General features: G+C 57.1%; 1 protein-coding gene across 1 annotated transcript in view; it reads left to right on the top strand.

Moving 5' to 3' along the window:
* Positions 1-23,046, top strand: part of DSCAML1 (DS cell adhesion molecule like 1) — a 334,417-nt gene that overhangs the window by 266,643 nt on the left and 44,728 nt on the right. The window contains exons 9-13 of the mRNA XM_004452913.5: positions 1,406-1,684; positions 2,101-2,220; positions 3,100-3,276; positions 22,190-22,389; positions 22,883-22,979. Of these exons, the coding sequence (XP_004452970.2) occupies positions 1,406-1,684; positions 2,101-2,220; positions 3,100-3,276; positions 22,190-22,389; positions 22,883-22,979 (873 nt within the window). The remainder of the gene's footprint in view (positions 1-1,405; positions 1,685-2,100; positions 2,221-3,099; positions 3,277-22,189; positions 22,390-22,882; positions 22,980-23,046) is intronic.

Raw genomic sequence — 23,046 nt, 5'->3', positions numbered from 1 at the left:
GCAAGGGACCACTCCCCAAGGGCAGTTCCCAACCGAGCCCTAAACATCCTTCGACACGGGGCAGGGCCGTGCTGCCACCCATCCTTTGCCCCCAGGGGCTCATCCGTATCAGGGAGCTTAGGGTGGAGATGGGCAGGCTTCCCAGGAGGGGTGGGCTGGCGCCTGGGCAAAGGCCCGAGGCCTGTGGGCAGCCTTATAAGTGAATTATTTGACTGCAGAAAGGAGCGCACATCTAAAGGATACTCATCCTTGTTAAGCTAAGTGTCTGTCTCCTCTCTCTTCTCCCCCCACTTGCTGGGGAAGTTGCCTTGGCCTAATTGAGTTATCATGAAGATAATGGCTCTGGCTCTTGCCAGGCCCCCCAGAGGCTGAGATGTGGGCAGTGGAGGGAGGGAGGGAGGGAGGGGGAAACCGGGCAGGGGGGAGACCGGACCTCTGTGGGGGGGTGGGGTGAGGGTCTGGGTGGATGACGCTCTGCCTGCTTGAGTGTCCCAGGCCAACCAGCTGATTGTCTCACAGACGCTGGGCCTCTTCTGCCCTTTGCGGTCACCCAAGGAGAGCTCAGTTACGAAGGGGTCTCTGGTCTGGGCAGGTTTGGAGCTTTCCCAGAGGGGCTACAGGGCAGCCTAGTGAAGAGAGCTCAGACTTGAGGGATCAGACAGATGGACTTGGGAGCCGGTCACCGGAATAAATGACTCTCCTCTCTGCGCCTCATTCTCCTCATCTGTGAAATGGGGACAGTTAAACTCATTCCACATTTTTGGTGGGAGGATTCAGTGAGGTAATGTCTAGAAAGCATCCAGTTGAAACGACCAGTGATGGGAGCTTCCACTCACCTGTCGTAGCACTTGATAAAAACGGAAAGGGCTGGGGTGGGTGATGGGGTCCCTGCGGAAGGAGACCCAGCCCGAGGTTTCAGACGAGCACGGCAGGGCCTGTGGGGGGGTCTCGGCTCCTGCCTTCCTCTCCTGCCATCTGGGGCATATTATCTCTTGATACCAAGTCCACAGAGACCTGGGAGATGCATCTCTGGGATAAGAATGTGGGCACGGGGGCGCCAAGGAGTGGCGAGGAAGTTGGGGTGAAGCTGAGCAGTGGGTCAGCAGGCAGGTGGGTATCTAGAAGCACACGAGTCCAATTCCAGGATCAATCTGCAGGTGAGATTGAGTGCAGGCCTGTGTGGACGGGGACTGGAGCCAGGGGACAACGGCAGGGTACCCAGGCACTTGCAGGAGAGTCTGTGCTTAGGAGAACAAGAAATCAGCATCCGGGGGTCTCTAGTCAAGAGCCACCCCTGGGTGGGCAGGGGCAGCCCAGCACCCACAGGCAAGGCAGTTGAGACAGGGCCGCCAGCCAGGCTGGGGCGAGGGGCGCCCTGACGGCAGCCCTCCCCCTGCCTTCCCAGTGCCCCCTCTGATCCAGCCCTTCGAGTTCCCGCCCGCCTCCATCGGCCAGCTGCTCTACATCCCTTGCGTGGTGTCGTCGGGGGACATGCCCATCCGCATCACCTGGAGGAAGGACGGGCAGGTGATCATCTCAGGCTCGGGCGTGACCATCGAGAGCAAGGAGTTCATGAGCTCCCTGCAGATATCCAGCGTCTCCCTCAAGCACAACGGCAACTACACCTGCATCGCCAGCAACGCAGCTGCCACTGTGAGCCGAGAGCGCCAGCTCATCGTGCGTGGTGAGCGGGGACAGGCCAGCCAAGGGCGTGGGAGGGTCTGGCTTGGCTGACGGTGGAAAACATCTGTTTAGGTCTTGACTTTGAGTCACGGGCTCATGGAAAGTTGTCTCTGGCAGGGGCCTTAAAGATCAGGAAATCCAAACCCCTTACTTTTCAGGGCAGGACACTGAGGCCCCCTAGAGGGGGAGACACTGGCTCAGTTAGTCATTGGCAAAGTCAGAGTGGGAACTTGGAATCCCCAACTCCCAGCCCAGGACTCATCCAAAGCTCTCAGCATCTAAGTTTCCAGAAACTGCAGGCCTCCATCTTTATAAGGGTCCAGGCAGGGTGGACAATGGGTGGAAGTTGCCCAAAGCCCCAGAAGACTTTTTGGAGACCAAGGTAACCTGTTTCTCCCCACTTTCCTCTTTCTACAGTGCCTCCTCGATTTGTAGTGCAGCCCAACAACCAGGATGGCATCTATGGCAAAGCTGGCGTGCTCAACTGCTCAGTGGATGGCTACCCACCTCCCAAGGTCATGTGGAAGCATGCCAAGGGTAAGCCCCTGGCCCAGCCAGAGTCTCTGAGAAGGGCCAGGGAAGGGGAGGATGGTCTGGTGGGACTTGGCCCTGTTTCTCCTACATAACTCCTAGCCCTGGTTGGGAGCCCAGGTTCAGAATTTCCAGGGGGGCTCTGAGCTACACCTGGTCTGGAGGTCATCCTGAGCCCAGAGGTCTGTGGACCAGGGAGTGCGGTCATGCTGCCTCCAAATTTCCTCTTATCCTCACAGATATGACTCATCCCTCCAAGCCCCTATCCTTCAAACTCCAAATATATCCACTCCCCTGCCTTGGGATCCCAATGCCTCAAGGCTCCCTGCTTCTCACCAGTCAGTCTACTCTAGGATGTTGGCCCTTCTTGGAGTCCAGCTGAATCCCAGGGATGCATCTGTTATCTGACTAAACCCCATGCCAATTTCCCATTCTAACTGTGTCTGTGGCTGACACTGTGGGAATGGGTGGTGGTGCCACAAAGCCCTCCCTTTCAGGATGGAGGGCCTCTTTCCCAGATTTAGCTGCTTAAATCCAGGCAACTGCCATTTGAGAGCTCAATCTCCCCTTTGCCTATTGCCAAGGGGCCTGAAGACAACTCTTCTTCTCTAAGGAATTCATCCCAAGGAAACTCAGTGCCTGAGGCCCCCAACTCCATCTCCATACTCAGAGCTGGAGCAGGGACCAACCTCTGTGAGGGCCTCTCATACCCTCCAGCAGGAGCAGGGTGGGCTCCGGGTTACTTTGGGGGTGGTACGGTTCTGATTCAAAATGGCGCGAGATCAGCAAGAGAAAGGTATCAGGGCCATCCTTGGGCCACTCCAGCCCCACCCAACTCCCTCCCTAGCACAGACATGGCTCATCCTAACTGCCACCTCCTTCCAGGGAGTGGGAACCCCCAGCAGTACCACCCAGTGCCCCTCACCGGCCGCATCCAGATCCTGCCCAACAGCTCGCTGCTGATCCGCCACGTCCTGGAGGAGGACATCGGCTACTACCTCTGCCAGGCCAGCAACGGCGTGGGCACTGACATCAGCAAGTCCATGTTCCTCACTGTCAAGAGTGAGTCCTGCCCCCAGGCAGCCCCCCAGCTCTCCACTGACCAAGGCCCATCTTTGCACTCACCCTATCTACACCTTCGTTTCCATTGAACGGTTGTGAAAGGGAGGCAGGGAGGCTTCCTGGTCAGAGGTGGGCTTGGGACCCCCCGATGGGGGATTCAAAAGCATTGTCATCTAAAACAAGGGTCTTAGACCCAGAACGGCCCCAACTTACCCCACCCCAGTCAAGATAATCTCAGGATTTGCTGTATCACAGTCCTATAAGTCATCACATTCCATTTACTTCGACCTATCTGTTGGCAATTTGACCTGAATAGTCATATCAAACAATATATTTCTCTTACTTAATATATACCTGCTTGTGCATAACCTGTTGGTGGCTTAGAAAAGAAGATACCACTCCCATGTTGTGGAAGAAAGTGTCCCTATGGGCAGAAAACCTAGTCTCCTTGTCCAAATCTACCTTCTGAGCTTTGGGCAAGTCATCTCACCTCTCTCTGCTCATTTTCTCACCTGTGCTAGAGGTATATGCCCAGGCCAACCACCTCACAAAATGTTGTGAGAAACACAGGAACTAATAATAGAAAGAGGAACATGATTTGAAAAAGCCAAGGGAGCAAGAAAACATTTTAAGTTGGTGCAGTATAAATGGTTTCTAAGTCCCCAGAATGCATAAGTCTTGAAGTCCAACCATTATTGCTATTCCTGAATTCTTTTAATCCATGCTCAGACATTCCCACTGGGTGAGCCTATCCTTTATGTTCTTAGGGACCTGTGTAATGGGTTCCCCGGTGTCCATCTGACCCTATGCCAGTATGTTAGTCAGGGTTCTCTAGGGCAACAGAATCAACAAGAGAGATCTGTCAATAGTCTGCAATTCTGTAAGAGCCTGTCACGCAGCCGTGGGGGTGCACAAGTCCAGGTTCTGCAGGCAGGCTGCAACCAGGGGCTGCAATGAAAGTCCAGTGAAGGTTCTTGATGAGTTCTGGGAGACGTTGGCTGTCCAAAGACGAGCTAGGAAATTCTCTCTCAATGCTGGAATTACTTCCCCTTTGAAGGCATTCAACTGATTGGGTTAAACATCACTCACTGCTGATGGCAATCTCCCTGACTGATGTAATTATAGCCAGTTATCTATGATTTACCTGCTGTAAAGTCAATGGTAACTAAAGTCCATAAATGCCCTGTATTACAGTTAATCCAGTGCTTGCTTCACCAAACAACTGGGCACAGTTACCTGGCCGAGGTGACACAATAGCCTAACCGTCACAGCCAGGAACTGGACCATGAACAGTGGGGGGCAGGGGTAAGAGCCCAAGTTTTAGCGTCTGACAGAGTCAAGTGTGAATCTGGGCACCATGACCCAACTACTGTGTGGCCTTGATGAGTTTCCTTGGCCTCACCGTACCTCAATTTCCTGCTCTACAAAATGGGGGTCATAAGGTGCCCAGCCCACTCTGCCAGGATGGTAGCCGGCCCCCCGGGAGGGCCGTCGGCGACTGCATCACCAGTTCCCTTCTCCTTAAGGCTCAGGGCACAGAGGAGAGGCTGCTGGGAGCAGCGCCTGCGTGCGGTCTGCCCGGCGCCTCCTCGCCGGCGCTGGCCCTGTTAGGAATCTCGCTGCTTCATCGCCTGCCAAAGCCGGCGTTCAGCTCAGCACGAGGCAGGGAAGCCCCGATCGATGCTCAGGGAGCTCCGGGCGCCGGAATCCCCGCCCTGGGGAGCCACTTTCCTCACACTATCAAAAAGCACTTTGTCCTTAATAAAACCAGGCAATCAATCTACATCCCTCGGCCAGGGAGAACTTGGCTAATTCTGCCCGCGTGAGGCTAGAGGAATATAGCAGGCGCCCGAGGGACTCTCTAGGTATTTGATCCTTATCTCCCAGCTCTGGGCAGGAGAGATGAGCCCAAACTCTTTCTCCCTTTCGTCCTCCCGTCCTCCCTTCCATCTTTGCACTTTTTCTCTAAGTTAGGGGAGGCCACTGAGTGAGTGTGGCTGCTGGCGTCGTGGCTAGTGGCTGCTCTGTAGCGATGAGGGGATGTGGGTGAGGGGCAATGCTGGGGTGGGCTGTGTCACTGAGGCCCTGGGACCCTGGGCAAGTCCCTTCATGCTAACGGGCCTGCACTTTCCCTAGGCCAGCCTCGCCTCACAGCACAGGCAGCAGCTAGGAAAGGCTCTGAGCTGTTCGAGGGAAGCACGTTTTGTAAATCTAGGGCAGCCTCCAGGCCATGGGCAACACAAAATCACACTCCAGTCCCCCTTTTCTCAAGGGGAGGGCAAAAAGTTTCTTATCAAACTAATCATTTGCAGGAAGAATCCAAACCTCATTCCCTTCCTTTCCTCCCCGCTTGCCCTAATTGCAGCCTTGTCATTTTCCTTTGCTTTTTTCCACACGAGGCACACGCACATTCATTTCTTACATGTGCTGCGTCTCGCAAACACCTCGGGGTCCCACTTCCCCACCCCCGCAGCCCCTCACACACCCCGCCCGCTGACACACAGCGTCTCTCACCCCTTCCTCACACACAGTCTCTCCACACCGCCAGCCTCTGGCTCCTGGGCCCTCTCCCTCACCTTCCCCCCCGAGCCGTTTCCTCCCCTCTTGTTCTCTCTCGTGCCCTCACATAACCCTCCTCTGACAGGTTGTTTTCCAACTGCACTCGCCCCCACACACTCTCTCTCACACGCCCTCACAGGGTCTCCACACCCTCTCACACACGTGTTCCCTCAGATGGCCTTCCCCTCACACCCTTTCTCTGACACAAACGCCTCCTTCCCTTCCAGGCCCACGGTCCCCAGTGCCCCAGCCATAGGGGCCCCTCTACCATCCCAAATGCCTCACGGTTGAGGACGGGGTGGGCCCAAGGCGTTTGAGGCCGAGGGCTGTGGAGGGCTGGGTGTGCCTGGGGCCTCTGTCTGGGGTGTGGGTCTGACTGTCTTTCTAGAGCAGCCTCCGGGATTCTACAGTCTCTGGCTGCCAGGAGGTGCTCCCGGGACTATTTCAAGGGGGTGGGAGTTGGGATTGGAGGGGGACACTGGTGTTCCTGACCTTCTCTGGGAACTTCTGTTCTGCCTCCTGCTGCTCTTACACATGCGTACCCCACCCTCAGCTGCTCCCCTCACAATCCTCCTCCTTCTGCTCTGCCCTTTTCCCCCTCACTCTCCCTCATCCTTCTCCCATCTGCCCCAACTCTGATTTTAATTGAAAGGGCACATGGAGGTGGGGAAGGCCCTCCAGGACCTGGGCATGGGGGTCGCCATGGCGACGATCGGTGGGAAACCACCCCCAGTCATCTCTTGGGCAGTTGTCACCACCACAACCCCCCTATGCTGCCCTAGCCCACTTCCAGAGCCTGCCACCGAGAGACCTGCCACTTGCAAAGCTACATTCCCAGGCTTGCCTCGGCTGCCTGAAGCATTCAGCAAACGTTGGACCCAGGATGGCTCCACCTTGTCAGACCTCACACTTTTGTGAACTTCCAGAACTGACCTTAAGCCCCATTTCACCCAGGCAGAATTAACAAAGGGAATATACATCAGAGAAAGCGTTCAAGTGTAGGTTGAATTCAAGTTGACATTCAAGTGTCAGTTTGGGGTTGACCTCTGTTGAGTATCTATACCACTGACCCCTACTCTTCCCAGTGATAATGCAACAGGTGTCCGCTGAGCTCTCACTCAATGGGGAATCCAAGCCCTGGGGCTAAGAGCACAGACTTTAGGATCAGACAGACCTGGCTTTAGATCCCAGTTCTGCCACCTGCCAGCTGTGCCATCTTGGACAACCATCTCCATAAGCCCCAATTTCCTCCTGCAAGTGTGGGGTTTTAGCGTTTCCTACTCCTTTAAGGATTAAATGAGAACATGCACTTAACAGCAATTAATACAGTACTTGACACAAAATACACATTCAACAATTGTTAGCAATCGTCAGTTTTAGGTACTGGAAATATAGAAATGGGTAAGACACGGTTGCTTTTCTCAGGGAATTTAGAATCTTAAAGAGGAGGCAGACGTACACCTCAAACAACCATCATGTACAAAATGATGGGTGCCTTAGAAAGCTACGAACAAGGTGAGATGAGGAGACTCAGGCAGGGAGTAAACAATTCCAACCTTGGAATTGTGAAGCTTATCGGGAAAAGCTTCCCAAAAGCCATTGTCTCTAAGTAGGACTTGAAGGATGAGAAGGATTTTTAGCAATACCAATAAGGACAAAGGTCACCCCATGCCAGGGAAGAGGAACCAGCATAAGCAAGAGCCCGGAGGCAGGAAAGTCCATGGATGTCCCTAAGTTCCCACTTAGGGAGTCTGGTGGAGAGAGGAGGGAAGGACAGGCAGCGAGAAGGCAATGCGAGGTGCTTGTGAGCTTTGAAAGCTAAATCTCTCTCCCCAGGTAGCATTGACTATTGATTCCAGGCACCAAACCAGAGTTCCAGGAGCCTAGGGGTCTTGGGGGAGTCAGGGCTCCAGAGCTGGTTCTTGGAGAATTGCCATGCAGAACCTCTTCTCAGAGCCCCGGGGAGCTAAGGGGGTGTTGGAGTGGGCAAGCGGTTTCCCAAGTCCCTGAACATCGTTGATGACTACCAATGCCAGGCCCAAGTGGCCCCCACTCCTCCCTGACCCCTAGAATGTTGGTGGGAACTGAGCCCCTGAGTGCCTGAGCATAGAGCCCAGCTTGCTACCTGCACAGGTACAGCACTTTACAGTTTACAAAGTACTTCTCTTATCTTGCCTCTGAGGTTGGCAGGCAACAGCTGCTTCTCAGAGAAGTTAAGGGACTGGATTAAGGTCACAGTGGGTAGATGGCCCCATCTATGACTGGAACTTGCCTCCTTGGACTCACGGTTTGGTGCAAAGAGCACAGACTATTAGTCAAAGGCGAGATGCTGGTCCTGGCTCAGGAACTTGCTAGCTGTATATCCATGAGCCATCCCGTCCCTGCTCTCAGTTTCCTCATCTGTACAATCACTGGCCGGGTCTGGTATCTAGTCACTAGCTCATCTCCAAAGCCCCTTCCAGTTCAGACAACCTATAATTCTAGCAGCATGCATGGCCCTTTCAGGGCACCTGAAAGGTACCAGGTCAAATTGCCATCCCCCAGAATTTGGTTGAAAATAAATGTAATTAAGAGAAGAAAATGCCATGTCTACAGAGCTGGCCTTTCCTCTCCCTTTTTAAATATGAAAAAAGAGATAATGACCAAGAGGAGGAGGAGGCAATTCCTCCTCCAACTGGCACACAGGGGAAAAGAATAAAACACCTTCAAAGAGAATTCTTAAGTGGGAGGCAGGTACAAAGCACACCACTTAGTCTGGCGTGGAAGCTGATGGCTGTGTTGTTTACGTGCCACGTGGAAGGGTCTCCCGGGACCTGGGCCAGCCCCCTTGTCTGGCAGATTACCTTATTAGACAGGTCCTGGTATATCCCCCAGACTCCCCTCCACTTCATTATGGTTCCAGAAATAGTGCCACAGACAAAGCTCCATGGCCAATTAAACCCAATAAGGGCTCTTTGTTTGCTTTGCGATTTGATTTGTTTGTTTAGCAAAATGTCAGGCCAATTAAAGTGAGATCCAAGAGCACTCGGAGAGCACATACCCAGCTGCAGAGTCATAGAAAGTCAGAAAGCAGGCACACAGAGCCGAACTCTAGTGGGGACTGGAGGGTGGTGGGGGCAGAGGGGGCTGGGCCTAGAAAAGGCAGCCCCTGGGCCTGGGTAGACCAGCTCACCTGCCAGTGTTGCCTTTGGCACAAGGATCAGAATACAAAACCTTGGAAAGGACAAATGTATGTCCATTGACTTGAGAGCATCCAGATTTCACATATGTCCAAAGGAAACGCCTCCTTGTCAGGCGTAAGCCGTACCTCCCTAGTCCTGGCTGGCCAGGGCTCCTGCCAAGGCTCCCTGCTTTAGAGGGTCTGTTCTGCCCTCCTCAACCCCGGCTCCTCCAAAGGATGGGCCCACCCTGAGCCCCCAAGTCCTTTTCTAGACACGCTCCAGGTACCCAAGGGATTCCCTCCTGCCTACTTCTAGAACCTTCCAAGGCCTCTTCCCAGAGGAGGACCACACCGTCAGCATGACAGCCCTTGGCCCGAGGGCATGACGGTAGAGCTCAGATGTGTGGATTGGGACTGCCACACTCTACACTCACAGGGCCCCTGCCAGGGCAGATGATGAAACCAGGGCAAAGACAGGTATTTACCCAAAATGGCTCTGTGCTCCCGGCGGTGGGCCCTGTGTCCTCACAGACCAACGCTCCTGGAGGACTTGGCGGAGTCTTCCTCTCCCTTTGGAAGAATTCATGCCTACAGCGCCCAGCCTGGTACAGCAGCCACTGCCCACTTTGTCCTTCCTTGCTGGGAACTGAAAGGCCAACTGAGCACCCAGCCAGCAGGTCAGGGGTCCCAGGTCACCCCTTTAGTTCCTCCCTTTACCCTAAGGCAAGTCCCCCTGATTGGGTGAAGGGCTGAGTGGGACAGACACCCTGCTGGCTCTGCAAACAGCAGTGGGCAGCCCAGCAGGGGCTGACACCTGGGTTCAGAGTCCAGCTGGCCTGGGCTTCCTCTTGGCCCTGCCACGGCCGTATTTGGGGCAAATTATGCCAAGTGGTGGTCAGCGACCAGCCTCACCTGCCCAGGCTCAAGGGGGCTGAGAGGTCCCCACTCCACCCTGTGCCAAGCCAAGGTCTCCCCCGCGGGCCTGGGGCCTGGCTCCCAGCCTCCTGGGAAAGGGCCGGAGGAGGAGGGATGAGGCCTCTCCCTTGCCCTGATTATCCCACTGGCTCTTGGCCTTATTGATTTTCAGACTTTATAGAGTAGGGAGCAGCACTTTGTCTTCTGCCTCATTAACCAGGAGGGCAGCGCGCTGGCCGTGCACCCTCCCGCCAGGCCGGGCTCCCACCGCATCCTCCTCCCAGAGAAGCAAGCGGCCAACCCGCCTCACTGAGCAGGAGGGCAGCGGAGGGCAGCCGCCCAGGCCCTCCCCGCCCTCTGCAGAGCCCAGGGAGGCCAAAACAAGTCGTTCATTTAGGAGACAGGAGTCCCGGGTCCTCTTCCCAGCCTCCTCCACCTACACCCTGGGCCAGCGGGGCCGGCCACACCTCTCTCCAGGCCTCAGCTTGCTCCTCTGTTCAACGGGGCCACACTCCTTCTCTCCCTGTCCCTCGCCCTCTAAGGCATCCATTGAGCCCAGCAAGCAGGTGTCATCCCTCTGCACCTTCCAGAAACTGTGGCCCTTGGTGTTTTTCTGTCTTTTTATAGAAAAGATAAAGACAAGTCTGAATCAAAGACACATGGGAGAGCTTATTGACCTCAAAATGGCAACAGTACCATGGGAGCAGGCTACGGCATGACCCGGACTAGCCCCAAAGCAGATTTTTGTGCCCAGGTTTTGGGGAAAATAAAATAGTCTCATGTGGAACAGCCCCTCCCAGCCTCCCTCTCATCACCATAACAACCCCGATCCCCTGACAGGCAGCTGAGCAGGGAGAGGAGCAACGAGGCTGCCACTCCCCGTTGAAAAGCCCCCTCCCCAGGGCCCTCCTTAGAGGCGATGGGCAGTGGTGACAAAGTGACCCCCTCCACCCTAGAGTTCCCACGGGCACGGGCCCTGTGCTCCGTATCAACCAAGGTCAAGTAAAACGTTCTGAGACAAGAGGGAGCCAGCGTTATCACAGGGGCGGGGGGGCTGAGGTTAATAGACGGGGTGCAGGCAGGCCGTGCGCTAAAGCAGCACCTACCCTGAGCGGCCAAAGGTCCCGACTATTAGCCAGAGCAGACGTGACTCAGGCCCTGCGCCCCCGATTACGGCCGCAACCCTTCCGAACGGGAGGGGCAAGATCGATGAGGGGAAGTCACGCACGTATTGACTTCTTGAGCAGCGCGTATGTGTCCACCAGTGTCAAGAACCGAGCAAGGGAGAGGCCAGATGAAATCAGGAAACTTACAGACGAGTTAGGACGCTGGAACTAACGTTCAGGAAACCAGCCAGCTCATGGCACTACTAGTGCAACGGGGACGGCTAGAGAATAAAAAACCCAGTGCGGGCTTCCTGGAGGAGGAGGGGGATTCGATGAAGCTGAGCCATAAAGGACAGACGGGGTGTGGAGAGGCAGAGGGAGGCCAAGGAGCTCCCAGGTGGAAGGAGCAGGTGAGCAAAGGCCCTGAGGCTGGAAGGAGAGCATTGGACACGGGGTGCCTGTTAGGGGCCCCGGGGGTGGGATGGGAAGGGAAGAGCTACGTCAAAGTCTGGATGTGATGTGACAGACGATGGAAGCCAGATTAGGGTCTGGGAAACGGAAGAACAAATAACAGGCCTGGACACTCGTTGTACCAAGGGAGCGGGGAGAGCGGAGGGCTTGAGGCGGAGACGTGAGAAGTATGGCGGTGCCACCAACAGGAGTAGCTGGGACTGGAGCAAGGGCATGTTTGCTGGGGCCATGTCAAGGGGGAGGGGACACCGGCCGGCATTGCCCACACTCCTACCTGGAGCAGGAGCTGGACCGACGGCCCTGAGGCTCCCACCCCCTGGTGACTCACGACTCATCCTGTGACTGGGTCGGAGAGGCGTGAGATGGAGGCCGCCATTCCTGCAGCCCACGTCTCCGTTCCATCCGGGCCTCCGGGGCAGCCTGGGGAAAGGGAGCGTGCCTCGGGCGGGAGAAGCCGGGTGCTGAGAATCCTGGGAAGAGAAGCCAGCCAAGGAGGGCAGGGCAGGCACCAAAACGGTATGCGCCGACGACAGGAGCCCCGAAATTGAGAGTCGGAAGGCAATGTTCTCTTGCTCGTGTGTGTTCGTGTCCAGCCTGCCCCTGTCCCTTCGTTACTCAGCACGTAGTCAGAGCCGCGTGCTTGCTGCATGCCTGTCCCTGGGCCAGGTGCCGGGGTGTGGGGGGACGTCCCGGCACCCTCCAGCACCTACTTGCCTACCGCCAGCTCGGGTGCATGTCACGGGAGGTGAGCTCCCCCACAGAACTAGAGCCCAAAGCCCACAGGAAGTCCCACCTTGGGGCGCCCCTCCAGCTCGAGGGCTCCGCACTGGCCCACACTGGACCACCCCGCCCTGTGTTCAAGAGTCTCCAAGCCCAGCCTTCCCTGCGCACTGAACGCTGGGGCCGGGGTCAGCAGAGTGGCCCAGCGGTCTGCTGTCCCAAAAGCCAGTCCCAGGCCTTCGATAATGCCAGGTGGCCTGCAGCTGCTCTGGAGCCGCGAGGCCCACACATCCCAAGATATTGACTCTCTGGCCCTTTAGAGAGAGTGTAGCCCCTCCCCGCTCCCGGGTACTCACGGCAATGACCCTGAAGGACCTCCCAAGTGAGCACACAGAGATGGCGTGTCTCCTCGGGTTTCGGAAAGGACACCGATGTTCCAAATCACTCAGGGTAGAGTGTCCCCTCCTCTTTAAAATGGGAATCAAAACACTGCCCGCCTCCCAGGGCTGTGGAGGGGGAGAAGGAAGCAGTGAGAGAGCCCAGGAGAGCACCGGGCGGGCAGCGTGGGGCATCTCGTCACCTGCACTGCCGGTCAGCTCTTCATCAGAGGCCAGTCCCCACCCTCATTTGAGAAACTCCCCCTCGACTCCGGCACTTCCCAGCCAGCCGCCTAGACGGCAAGTGACTGGGCCCCTTTTATGGCTGGAGATGGTGAGGCCCATGAGGTCCCAGCTGGGACCACCGTGCGGCAGAAACGGTCTGAAGACCAGGTCTCAGGGCTCCTCGTGTTCCGGTTCTCTGTGACCCCCCCCCCACGCACACACGTGTGCACACGGCTCCTGCCTGCCGCCCCCCCACCCCCAGCCCCCGGCTCAGGCAATGGACAGCCAGGACCCCAAGGCCCCCCGGCCCCCCGGGCGCCTCCCCACCGGCTTTCGGAGCCAAGGCTGATTGCTTCCATGCAATTTGAATTAATCTCATGCTTCAGGTGGAGCTTGGCTAATCAGGGGAGACAAGAAGCCGGAGTGGTGCAATCAAATTAACAGCACCACGGCCCTGGCTCTTTAAGGAGGGAACAACAAAGCAGGTGCCAGAAGGCAATCCACCCCCCCCCCCCCCCAGCCCTTCCCAGGGGAAGCCTGGAGCTGCTGCTGAGGCTGAGCAGGGGAAAAGCTCCCCCCACCGGTCCTGGCCCCCCACCCCACGTGCCAACCATGCCCCTTTGTGGCAGCTTATCTCCTGCCACCAACCAGGGCCCCATTCTTGTCAGGATCTTGTTAACAAGGAGCAGAGACACAAGCCTTGGGGGGCGGGGCTGGAGGGAAGGAGGGGCCGCTCACCTCTCTTGGGTGCGTGTAATCCTATCAGAAAGAAAAGGTGCTGAGAGCCTCTGAGCAGAAAAGGCTCCTGTCTCCCCTGACACGTGGGTTTGCAAAGCTCTCAGAGAGGTTTCAGGGAACTTACTGCCCCTTGGAAAAGTCTCCCCCGGTAGGGCATGCCCAGAGCATCTTTTTATGGAAGACTTCTCTGAGACTCCTGGAGAGATTTCAGTTAGACTTTCAGAAGGACTTCCTGAAAAAGTTTTTCTTTGGGTATGGTGAAGTACACCATGACTTCTGTCTTTCCAATACAATTGGGCTTGGGGCCATCCTTCTTGGGACAGGGTTCAATAACAGAGAGTGTATGGGAGGGGAAACTGAGGCACAGAGAGGCAGAGAGAGGAAGAGCTGGGAAAGGGAAGTGGGAGAGGAGGGCCGTCCAGCCCTGGGGTTCTTTACCTGGACCCTGTGAGAGCATCATGGGGGGCCGGGGGTGGGGGGCTCTTAAAGAAAACCCATGCCGGGCCCTACCCTGGACCGATTAACCCAGAGCCTCCAGGGGTGGGGAGTCTGTGCCGTGTAACTTTTTAAAAGCTCCCAAGGTGAAAACAGGGCCTCAGACAGATCCTGGTACACAACGTTCATCACAGCATTCTTCGCAATAGCCGAGATTCACACACAGCCCAAGTGTGGCCAGCAAACGGCTGGGTAAACAAGACGCGGCGCGTCCCCCCGCCCCCGCACGGGCCGGCGGAAGGCGTGAGGTTCTGAGACACGCTGCAGCGTGGGGGAGCCTCGCCAACACGAGTCAAAGAAGCCAGACGGAAAAGAACAAATGTACGATGTCACTTAGAAGAAAGAGCTAGAAACAGCAAATTCGCAGAGAAAGTAGAATAGAGGTTCCCAGGGGAGGGGGCGGGGGGAGTCTGGGCTTGGGGGGTATCGTGTTTGTCAATAAAGCTTAGTTTTTAAAAATTTCAATTAAGAAAAGCTGCCCAGGTGGTTCTCATGGTAGCCAGATCTGAGAACCTCTGCTCAGGCCCAACCCCTCCCCTCCAGTGTTCTATGGGGTGGGGAGAGCAAGGCACAGGCTAGGCTGCACCCGTCCCCTCTGCCCAGACCACCCACCCAGCGGAAGAGACCTAGCCCCTCGGCCTCTGCTCCCAGACCGACCTCCTTATCACCCGATTTAGGCTGCATTTCTTTCCCAAGAAACTCGGCCATTTGCGCGCCCTGCTCCCCTGCCTCTCACCCTTCTCTGACCAGTCTCACACTGTGGCCAAGGCCACGGACGTCCTGGACCATGTGACCTTGGGCAATTTGCTTAACTCCTCTAAGCCTCAGTTTCTCCATCTGTAAAATGGGGATCCAGAGTGGTCATGGAGAAGACCCGCGGAGTTAGGTCTGCAGCGGCCCTCAGAGCCGTGTCCGCGGGTCCTCAGGCAGCGGGGGGGTAAGTGAGGGGTGCCCCAGGGGCAACTGTCCATCCTCGTTCCCACCGTCCACAGCCGGGGCTACTGCGCCCTCTTCCCCCGCGCCCTCCCCACCTGCACGCGGCTCCTCTCCTCTGAGCATTCCTGACCTCCCCAGTGGCTTGTCAGAAGCCCAGCTGAGCTCCCATCTCAGGAGGAGGGGAGGGAGACAGAGTGCAAGCCTGCCGCCCCCTCCCCTGGGCATCCTGGCCGGGCCCGCCCAGCCCTGCCCGTTTCCAGCCCCTTCCGCATCCCCCCAGGACCACCCACACCAGGTCGTTTCCACGCAGCGTCCCAACTCCTGAGACTAAGCCCGTGGCAGGGGGAGGGCATGAAAAAACAACCAGGAGGGGAAGGAAGGACTTGGGACTTGGTCTCCTTCCAGCTGTCGCTAGCTGTGTGACCTTCACAAATCACTGAGCCTCTCTGGGCATTCATTTCCTCAATCTCCAGACCACCTCTCTGACCAGGAGGAAGTCAGGCAAACAGCAGGGAGCAGTGGCCCCTCCCCACCCCCCACCCCCTACCCCCTAAATAGTTGGATCCCAGAGGGGAGGCTGGGGGGGCAGGTGCAGTTTACAGCTCCTGCGGCTGGGCCACCTCTAACCCGGGGTCTCCTTGGAAAGCTGTGGATGCTGGGGACGAGGGAGGAAACAGAGCTGTCTCATGGTGCTTTAAAAATCTATCAGCCTCTCACATCAAATTAAAATGTAAATAGCAGCTGGTCTGGGCAGGACCTGGGGGTGACAGGAGCAGGCCCGCAAGTAATTTCACAGACGGAACCAGTTACATCGGATTCTGACAACTGTCTTGTTTCTGAAATTGATTTCCTCTCCCCTCAGCATGCTGCCCCCAGGAGGGCCCTGCGGCAAGGGGAGGGGACGTGCCCTCTCCAGCCCCGGTCCCTTTCTCCTCTCGGTGGTGCCCACCCGTAGAGGCCCGTGGAGCTTCTGTGGGCAAGGGCCTGAGCCCCAAAGGCCCCTCCTCGCCCTGGTGGGGCCCAGCAGGGGTCTGGGTGCAGCAGCCCAGTAGGGCACTGGCTCTCAGATAGCTGTGTGGGCCTCTCGGTCGTGTGCTGTGTGTGGACTGGAGGGGCTCCCCGGGAGCCTGCAGGGTGAGGGCCCGTGCCTGGGGGGTGCTGTCAAGGAAAAGCGGGAAGTCATCAGGAAGCCTCTGAGTTTGCCCCGATTTGGCCACTCCCAGTGCCAGCTGCTGTGCCAGGCGCTGGGGCTGGAAAGCTTGGAACGAAACGGCCCATATTCACCACGCACCTTCCCACGGGGCTCCTGAGAAAGCCCGTCCTCCCCGCCCAAGGGGGCTACGCTGGAAGGAGCTGAGTTCCAAAGGGTGGCTCACCGACACCAGTCTCCGTGACACCCCTGTGCCCAACCCCTCCTTGTTCCCAAGGTCCCCAGAGAGGCTCCCACTGCACCCCTCTTTGTAAAAGAAATTAGACTTTCCTGGCTAACTGAATTACATTGCAGGAAGGCAGAGAAGTTGTCTCTCATTAAGGCCCCAGTGTCCCCTCCGAGCAGGGTATCGCCTCCGTGACTGCCATTAGCACTTGTCATATGGGACTCAGCCCCATGCACAGACGCACGACGCGCGCCCCAGCCCCGGGCCTCCGTCCCTACACCAGCAGTCCCAGCCGCCTGCCCTGGGCGTGGCCTGCCGGGCCGAGGCTGCCCCGCCACAACTTTTTGGTGACAGCCAAATTCCATTTCCCAAAGCCAGAGTCTGTGTGTGTGTGTGTGGCAGGGAGACGAGGAGAGGTGACCGGTCAGCCCCGAGAACCTCAGCGCACAGGCTTGGGGTGGGAAGGCCAGCTGCAGAAGCTCAGGATTCCTCCCTTGAAACATGGGGATAATAAGAAACTTCTCATGGCTGCTGTTGGGAGGAATCGCTCAGCAACGAGCTAACGGGCAGAAGCATCGAGTTTATTGCCTGCTCCATCGCAGGCAGAGAGCCTGTACAGAGCTACATCGGGAATTCGGAGCCAGGGAATTGTAACAGCACCGACCTCACAGGGTTCTGTAAGGTTGGATGAGTTCATTCACGTAAGCGCTCCATAAAAAGTAGCGTGTGTGTGCGCGGAGAGTGCACTTACGCAGTGCAGGACTGTGGGTAGGTAGTTTTAAACATCGCGTTAGGGCACTGTCCAGGCATTGACAATTGCATCAGGCCATGTGTGACACACCGTGCACGTTTATGGTCAGGGTGTCGGAGAGCGGGCTGTGAGGGCCACTGTCGAGATGTGCCGGGGTACGTTGTAGCACCGCATGTACGTGCAGGGGCCTGTGCGTGAACATCTCACGGGGGACTCCTTGGGGTCTGCCTTCAACCCAGAGAGCCCCGGGTCACAGCCGGGTCTCCACCGGGTGCGGGTTCAGTCGTGTTTATGATGCAGTTTGGCGGAGCACAGAGGCCTCTCGCCCAGAGCAGAAGCGGAGGGCAGGTGGAGGCAAGAGGAGAGCAGATGCAGCAGGGCCCTGGCTGCCCTGGGCTGCCCTACTACGGGGCGGCCTCGTTAAGCACAGCCGCACAGCAGCCAGGAGGGTGCCGTGGCCCCTGGAGGCCGGGGAGGGCGGGGAGGAGGGGCCCAGCTGCAGAGTGGTCTGCTCTGGTTTGTTAGCAGGAAGACTGTGCCGGGCAGGAGAAGAGGGACGGACACTGCCCTGCTTCTGGCATGGGACAGAAGGACAGCAAACTCCCTTGGGCAAGGAGAAGAGGCTGTCCAGTCATAGACTCAACTCCCAAATCAGTGACCCCAGTTCCCCACACCACCTTTCCCTCTCTCCAAGGAAGCACCCGGACCCCCTAGAATCCAAGGACAGGCAGCCTGGAAACTTCTCTGCGGTGTCCCTGGTCAGTTCTCTCTAGTGCAGGGAGCTTACTACATTCCTTTCCCTAAACAGCTACAACTATTAGGAAATTCCTTCTTAGGCCATCAAGGAGGTGGCCCTGTCCTCCTGTCCCCTCTCCCCTCCAGGTGACACATTCCCAGTTCCCAGCAACTCTTCTGGTTTTAAATCTTCCTGGCCACACTGCAGCTTGTCAAAGTCCTCCGCGGAGTGCAGTGCCCAGAACGTGACACGGCGTTTAGTGGGTAATCTGGAGCTTGTAACTGTTGATCTCAAAGAACAGGGCGGGTGGCCTTTGAAAAGGGAAGTCGTTCTCCTGGCTGCTTACCTTCCACCGCCGGGCTGGAGCTTTGCATGTTAGCTATTGCCCTCTCGCGTCCATCCTCTTTACCAGCAGCGTGACCATGGGCCAATCGCGTCCCCGTACCAGACCTCAGTTTCTTCGTCTGTCCGTGTTGATGATCTATTCCAGTGCCACTTGATAGAAGCAACACAAGCCCCAAAGGTAATTTAATACTTTCTAGTTGGCACATTTTTTTAAGTAAAAAGAAACAGGTGAGATTAATTGTAACCGTGTATTTTATTGAGTGCAACATATCTAAACTGTTAACTCAGAATCCATATAAAAATCTTTAGTATTTTACACTCATTGCCTTTTTCCTAAGTTTCACGCTGACTGCACGTCTCGATGTGAACTAGCCACATATCAAGGGCCCAGGAGCCCATGTGGCCAGGGCCCACCATGCTGAGCTGTGCCTTTGGGCTCTGCGGCTCTAGGGCTCTTGAATTCTGCTGCTTGGAATCACCTGGCAAGGAGCATCTTGAGCCAGGAACGTGGAGGGCGTGCTCTCACCAGAAGCTCTCCTCAGAACAGCAGGGGTGCAGGGACAGAGCCTAGGTTTCTTGAGCAGCTGCTGTGGGGCAGGCACTTTCCAAACCCGTTTGCCCTCGTGGCAACTCTGCAGGGTAGAGCTCACCTGCCTCATTTTACAGATGAGCCTGAGGCTCGGAGAGGTTGAGCCAAATGCATTGAAGGCGACACCTCCTGTAGCCACAGGAGATCCCAGAGGTGCCTGCCCAGCGAGCCCTGTAAACTGGCAGAGGGCCAGGAGCCGCCTCCTCTTCACCGACCGGCTCCCCTGAGCCTCGGGGCTGGGAGGAGAGCATCATGCGCCGCTCATTGCCATCGAAAGCAGCCGGCCAGTAGAAGGACGAAGGGAGCCCACCCCCAGGTCCCAAGCACGGGCCTTACGCAGGGTCGAGAGGCCGAGTAAGTTCTGAGGCCTCTCCAGGACGTCTGACTGCCCACGTGTCCGTCTGTCTCTCTGAACAATCCTGATGGGGAAGACAAGACCCTGAAGTGGAACAGGCATGCATGGATGCTCAGTTGGGCACTGCTCGAAGGTACACAGCCAAAGGGATGCACGGTGTCTGAAACCCGGTCCCTGCTCCATCCAGCCCGAGTGGTACCTTCATTCACACACTGGTCCTGCAGAGCAGAAAAAGAATGTGCTGCAAGTTTCTTGCTCTGGTAAAGAGCTTTAAAGCTTTCCTGCCAAAGAAGGGCTCTTCCCTTCCCGTCCTCTTCTCCGTGCGCACACTGAGGCTCGATCCTGCTCCCACCTCCTTCACCACCACCCCCCGACATACACACCTCTGCACTGACATCTCCCAGCTCTTCTGTGGCATCAGCAGCTGCCTCTCAGGAACACAAATCCTCCTCCCCAGAAAGATCCACCCAGGAGCCCCAGGCCCAGTCCTGGGACAGACTCACCAAGCGGAGAGCAGAAACAGCCCCCCTGCCTCTCCCCTCACACCCCTGCATTCCGGTCCTCCAGTGAAAATGGAGGCAGCCGCAACGCCAGGCCGACTTGTTGATATAAAACCATACTCTATATTCCACCCAGGTTTACACGAGTGAATTATGCAAATCTTTGATGGAAAAATATTCCTCCGCACATCCTTGAGAGTATAAAACCTTAGTCAATAATTCATACCCGATGTCTCTGACTGCAGGCTTTTTCTTCATTATAACTTGCACCTCGTTATTTGTCTTGTGCGTTTTATTGTATATCCTGGTGTAATGCTGTGCATTATAAAATTTATCTGCTTCATTATTTGATGAACTGGGGCTGGGGAAGGTGCTGAGATGCTGGGGCAGGAGCTGGGGCCTGAGCACCAAGTCCTCCTGACAAGAGGGTGGAGGAGTGGCTGGCGTGTGACGTGACCTCAGGAAGCCAGGAGCCCCCCAGCCCACCCCCACCCCGTTCCAAACGCCTCTCCACTCAATGGGTTGTACCAATGTGGCTCCATGGCCTCCTTCCTTTCTCCAAAGACTGATTTGTCCTTAAAAGTCAAATGTCCGCGAAGCATTTGCTAGGAAGATGGTTGTCTGAGCCAGGCTTTGAAGTGGGAGAGGAGAGAGATCCTCGAGGGCAGCGGGAGGGAAGGAGAGGGGCAGCCACCGAAGGGGGGCGGGGCGCAGGGAGACAGGCCAGGGATGGAGCTACGGGTCTGCACCTCTTCTCTGCAGAGCTCAGTGGGAGGAGGGGTCCTCCCCCAAATGGGAGTGCAGGGTGGTGTCTGAGTCTTGCAGCCACGTGCAGCTCCCCGCCACTTACATGCTCCAGGATGGCTAACAGGCGTCCCTCCCAGAGCAAGGACAACCGGGGCCTCGGCTCTGAGAGGCGCGTTTTCCCAGGAAGAAGGTGAGGGCAAAAGAAGGACGAGGCAGCCTACCAATCCCCCAGACCAGACACCTGCCCTGCCTGCGTGTTTGTTGGAGCAGGTTCTGCAGCCGAGAGGGCCCTTTCCTCTGTTCCTCCCAGAGAAGTCCTGCCGGGACAAACGTCGTGCATTTTTCCCAGAAAAGGGCTCACCACCCTTTACTGGGATTGCTAGTTTTGTTGTCCATTCCCACCACTGGAGTGGGGTGCCCTGAGACCAAAGGCCGTGCTTGTCCTGCTCACTGCTCAGCTCTAGAACCAAGCGTGAAGCTCTAGAAATGCCTGCTGAACGTACAATGGTGACTTCCCAGTCACCCCCCGTCAAGTCTCCTGATACCGCCAGGAACACTCATCAGATGGTCCTCCCATGCATGGGCCGCTCTTCCCCCCACACACCAGAATCACAAGCCCCCAAGAGGCAATGGCCATGTGCACCCCCGACCTGGCACCGTGCCTCACCATGGCAGAGGTGCTCCAGGGGCGTTTGCTGACTTAGACGGAGGAGAAAGAGGACAGGGTTGCGCCAGCAGCAGAGGCAGCCCGCGCCCTGCCCTTCTCCAGCTGCTGGCCGTGGGGCACAGGGCTGAGGAGGGCTCAGTGGTGAGCGCTCCTTATAGGGCTGCAGGGGCCCTCCTGGGGACCAGCCAGGTCCTCGGTGGTCTCATGACGGTTTTCTCAGGTCGGCGGCTGGGGGCATGGGTGGGGGGAGGGCGCCACCTGTCAGTCCTGCTGCCGGGATCTTGGTGGTGGTGGAGCCACGCTGGGTTTTGCGGCGTTCTGTTAGAACAGAGTTGCTCGGCTCCTTGGGAGGGAGGTGCTGCCGAGACGCAGGGAGGAAACAAAACACACCTGTGGAGAAAGCACCCCAGTCCCAGAGACAAGGTGGAGGCCCCAGTTCTTTAGAGCAGAATCCTTGATGGGGTCCAGAGCTCCCAGGAGGTCCATGGCGAGATTCAGGGTCCATGGATTTGGAAAATTCCCATCTTTATTTCACTTACCTCTAACTGAAAAATCAGCATTTCCTTCCATTTTGAACGTAAGCAGCAAAGCACAGCAGGAGCAGTCCCTGTGGCCACTGCAGAAATCCAGATTAGCTCCTACCCCACCACAGCCGGGGCAGATAGCTCAAAAGCTCGCTTCTGCTCATCGCTGTTGCAAAATCACCATAATGTAAGAGGGCAATTATATGCCCCACCTCCAGCCCTGATTTCATGAAGAGTAATAAAGAGCAGGTATTGATACGTGATCTACTCTATCCCATGTTTGCTTCCTGGTATTTTTAACATAGGTGTAACTACGTTTGGATATAACTGGTTTCCCTTGTCATTCTATGTACTTTGTGCATTTAAAAACATTATGCCCAGAAGGGATCCACTACTTTTACCAGAGGGGCCCGTGGAATATGTGAACCCCTGGTGTAGAGAGAGGCGGCGCCACCTGTGCACGGGGAGAAAGGAAGCTTCTAGGAACCCTCCAGGGGGCGAGTGCTCCGCGCGAGGGGCGGGGCAGCCGGGGGCGGGGCTTCTGCGCCTTGCACTTGCCCCGCCCCCACGCCCGCCCCCCGGACCCTCACCCGGGCCTCCTGCGCCCCCTCCCGCCCCCAGTCCCGGCCATGATCACCTCCCACCCCAACACCACCATCGCCATCAAGGGCCACGCGAAGGAACTGAACTGCACGGCGCGCGGGGAGCGGCCCATCATCATCCGCTGGGAGAAGGGCGACACGGTCATCGACCCCGACCGCGTCCTGCGGTACGCCATCGCCACCAAGGACAACGGCGACGAGGTGGTCTCCACGCTGAAGGTGAGAGCCCACCCCCAGCCCCTGAGAGAGTGGGAGACCCTCCACTGTGACGTCTGTATCCAATGGGGGTAAAAGGGGAGTCCCTCCCTGCCTCCCAAAATGTACCTCCCCTTTCCCACCTTTTTCCCTTCTCCATCCAGGAATCTCTGCCTTAGCACCCCACTTGATGTCCTTTCTGACAACCCCACAGCCCTTAAGGTGTGGAGCGCTCAGCCCCTCTTTCCTTTCTGAACCCCCCCTCCCCTTTCTCCCTCCTGGACCCCCAGCCCCTCCCTCCCTCCTGGGACCCCAACCCCCACCCAATGGCCCCCCCTCATTCCATCCTCAGAACCCTCCAGCATGAGGAGCCCTTGCCAAAGCCCCTTGTGGGTACCCCTCCCAGAACGAGATGGCCTGGCTGGTGCCCCCCGTCCTGGGTCTGTCCGCCGGTCGGCTCTAAAAGCTTCTCCCCCTTTCCTCCCTCTCCGTCCTCCTGCCCCGCCGGCTCTCCCAGCTCAAGCCAGCTGACCGCGGGGACTCTGTGTTCTTCAGCTGCCATGCCATCAACTCCTACGGGGAGGACCGCGGCCTGATCCAGCTCACCGTGCAAGGTACCGCCCCCGCCACCCCCACGCCCAGCCTGCCTCTCCGGGGGACCCAGAAACACACAGCCAACTC

This window comes from Dasypus novemcinctus, chromosome 27, assembly GCF_030445035.2.
Source record: "Dasypus novemcinctus isolate mDasNov1 chromosome 27, mDasNov1.1.hap2, whole genome shotgun sequence".
Taxonomy (NCBI): Eukaryota; Metazoa; Chordata; class Mammalia; order Cingulata; family Dasypodidae; genus Dasypus; species Dasypus novemcinctus.
This window is presented reverse-complemented; position numbering and strand designations above follow the sequence as displayed.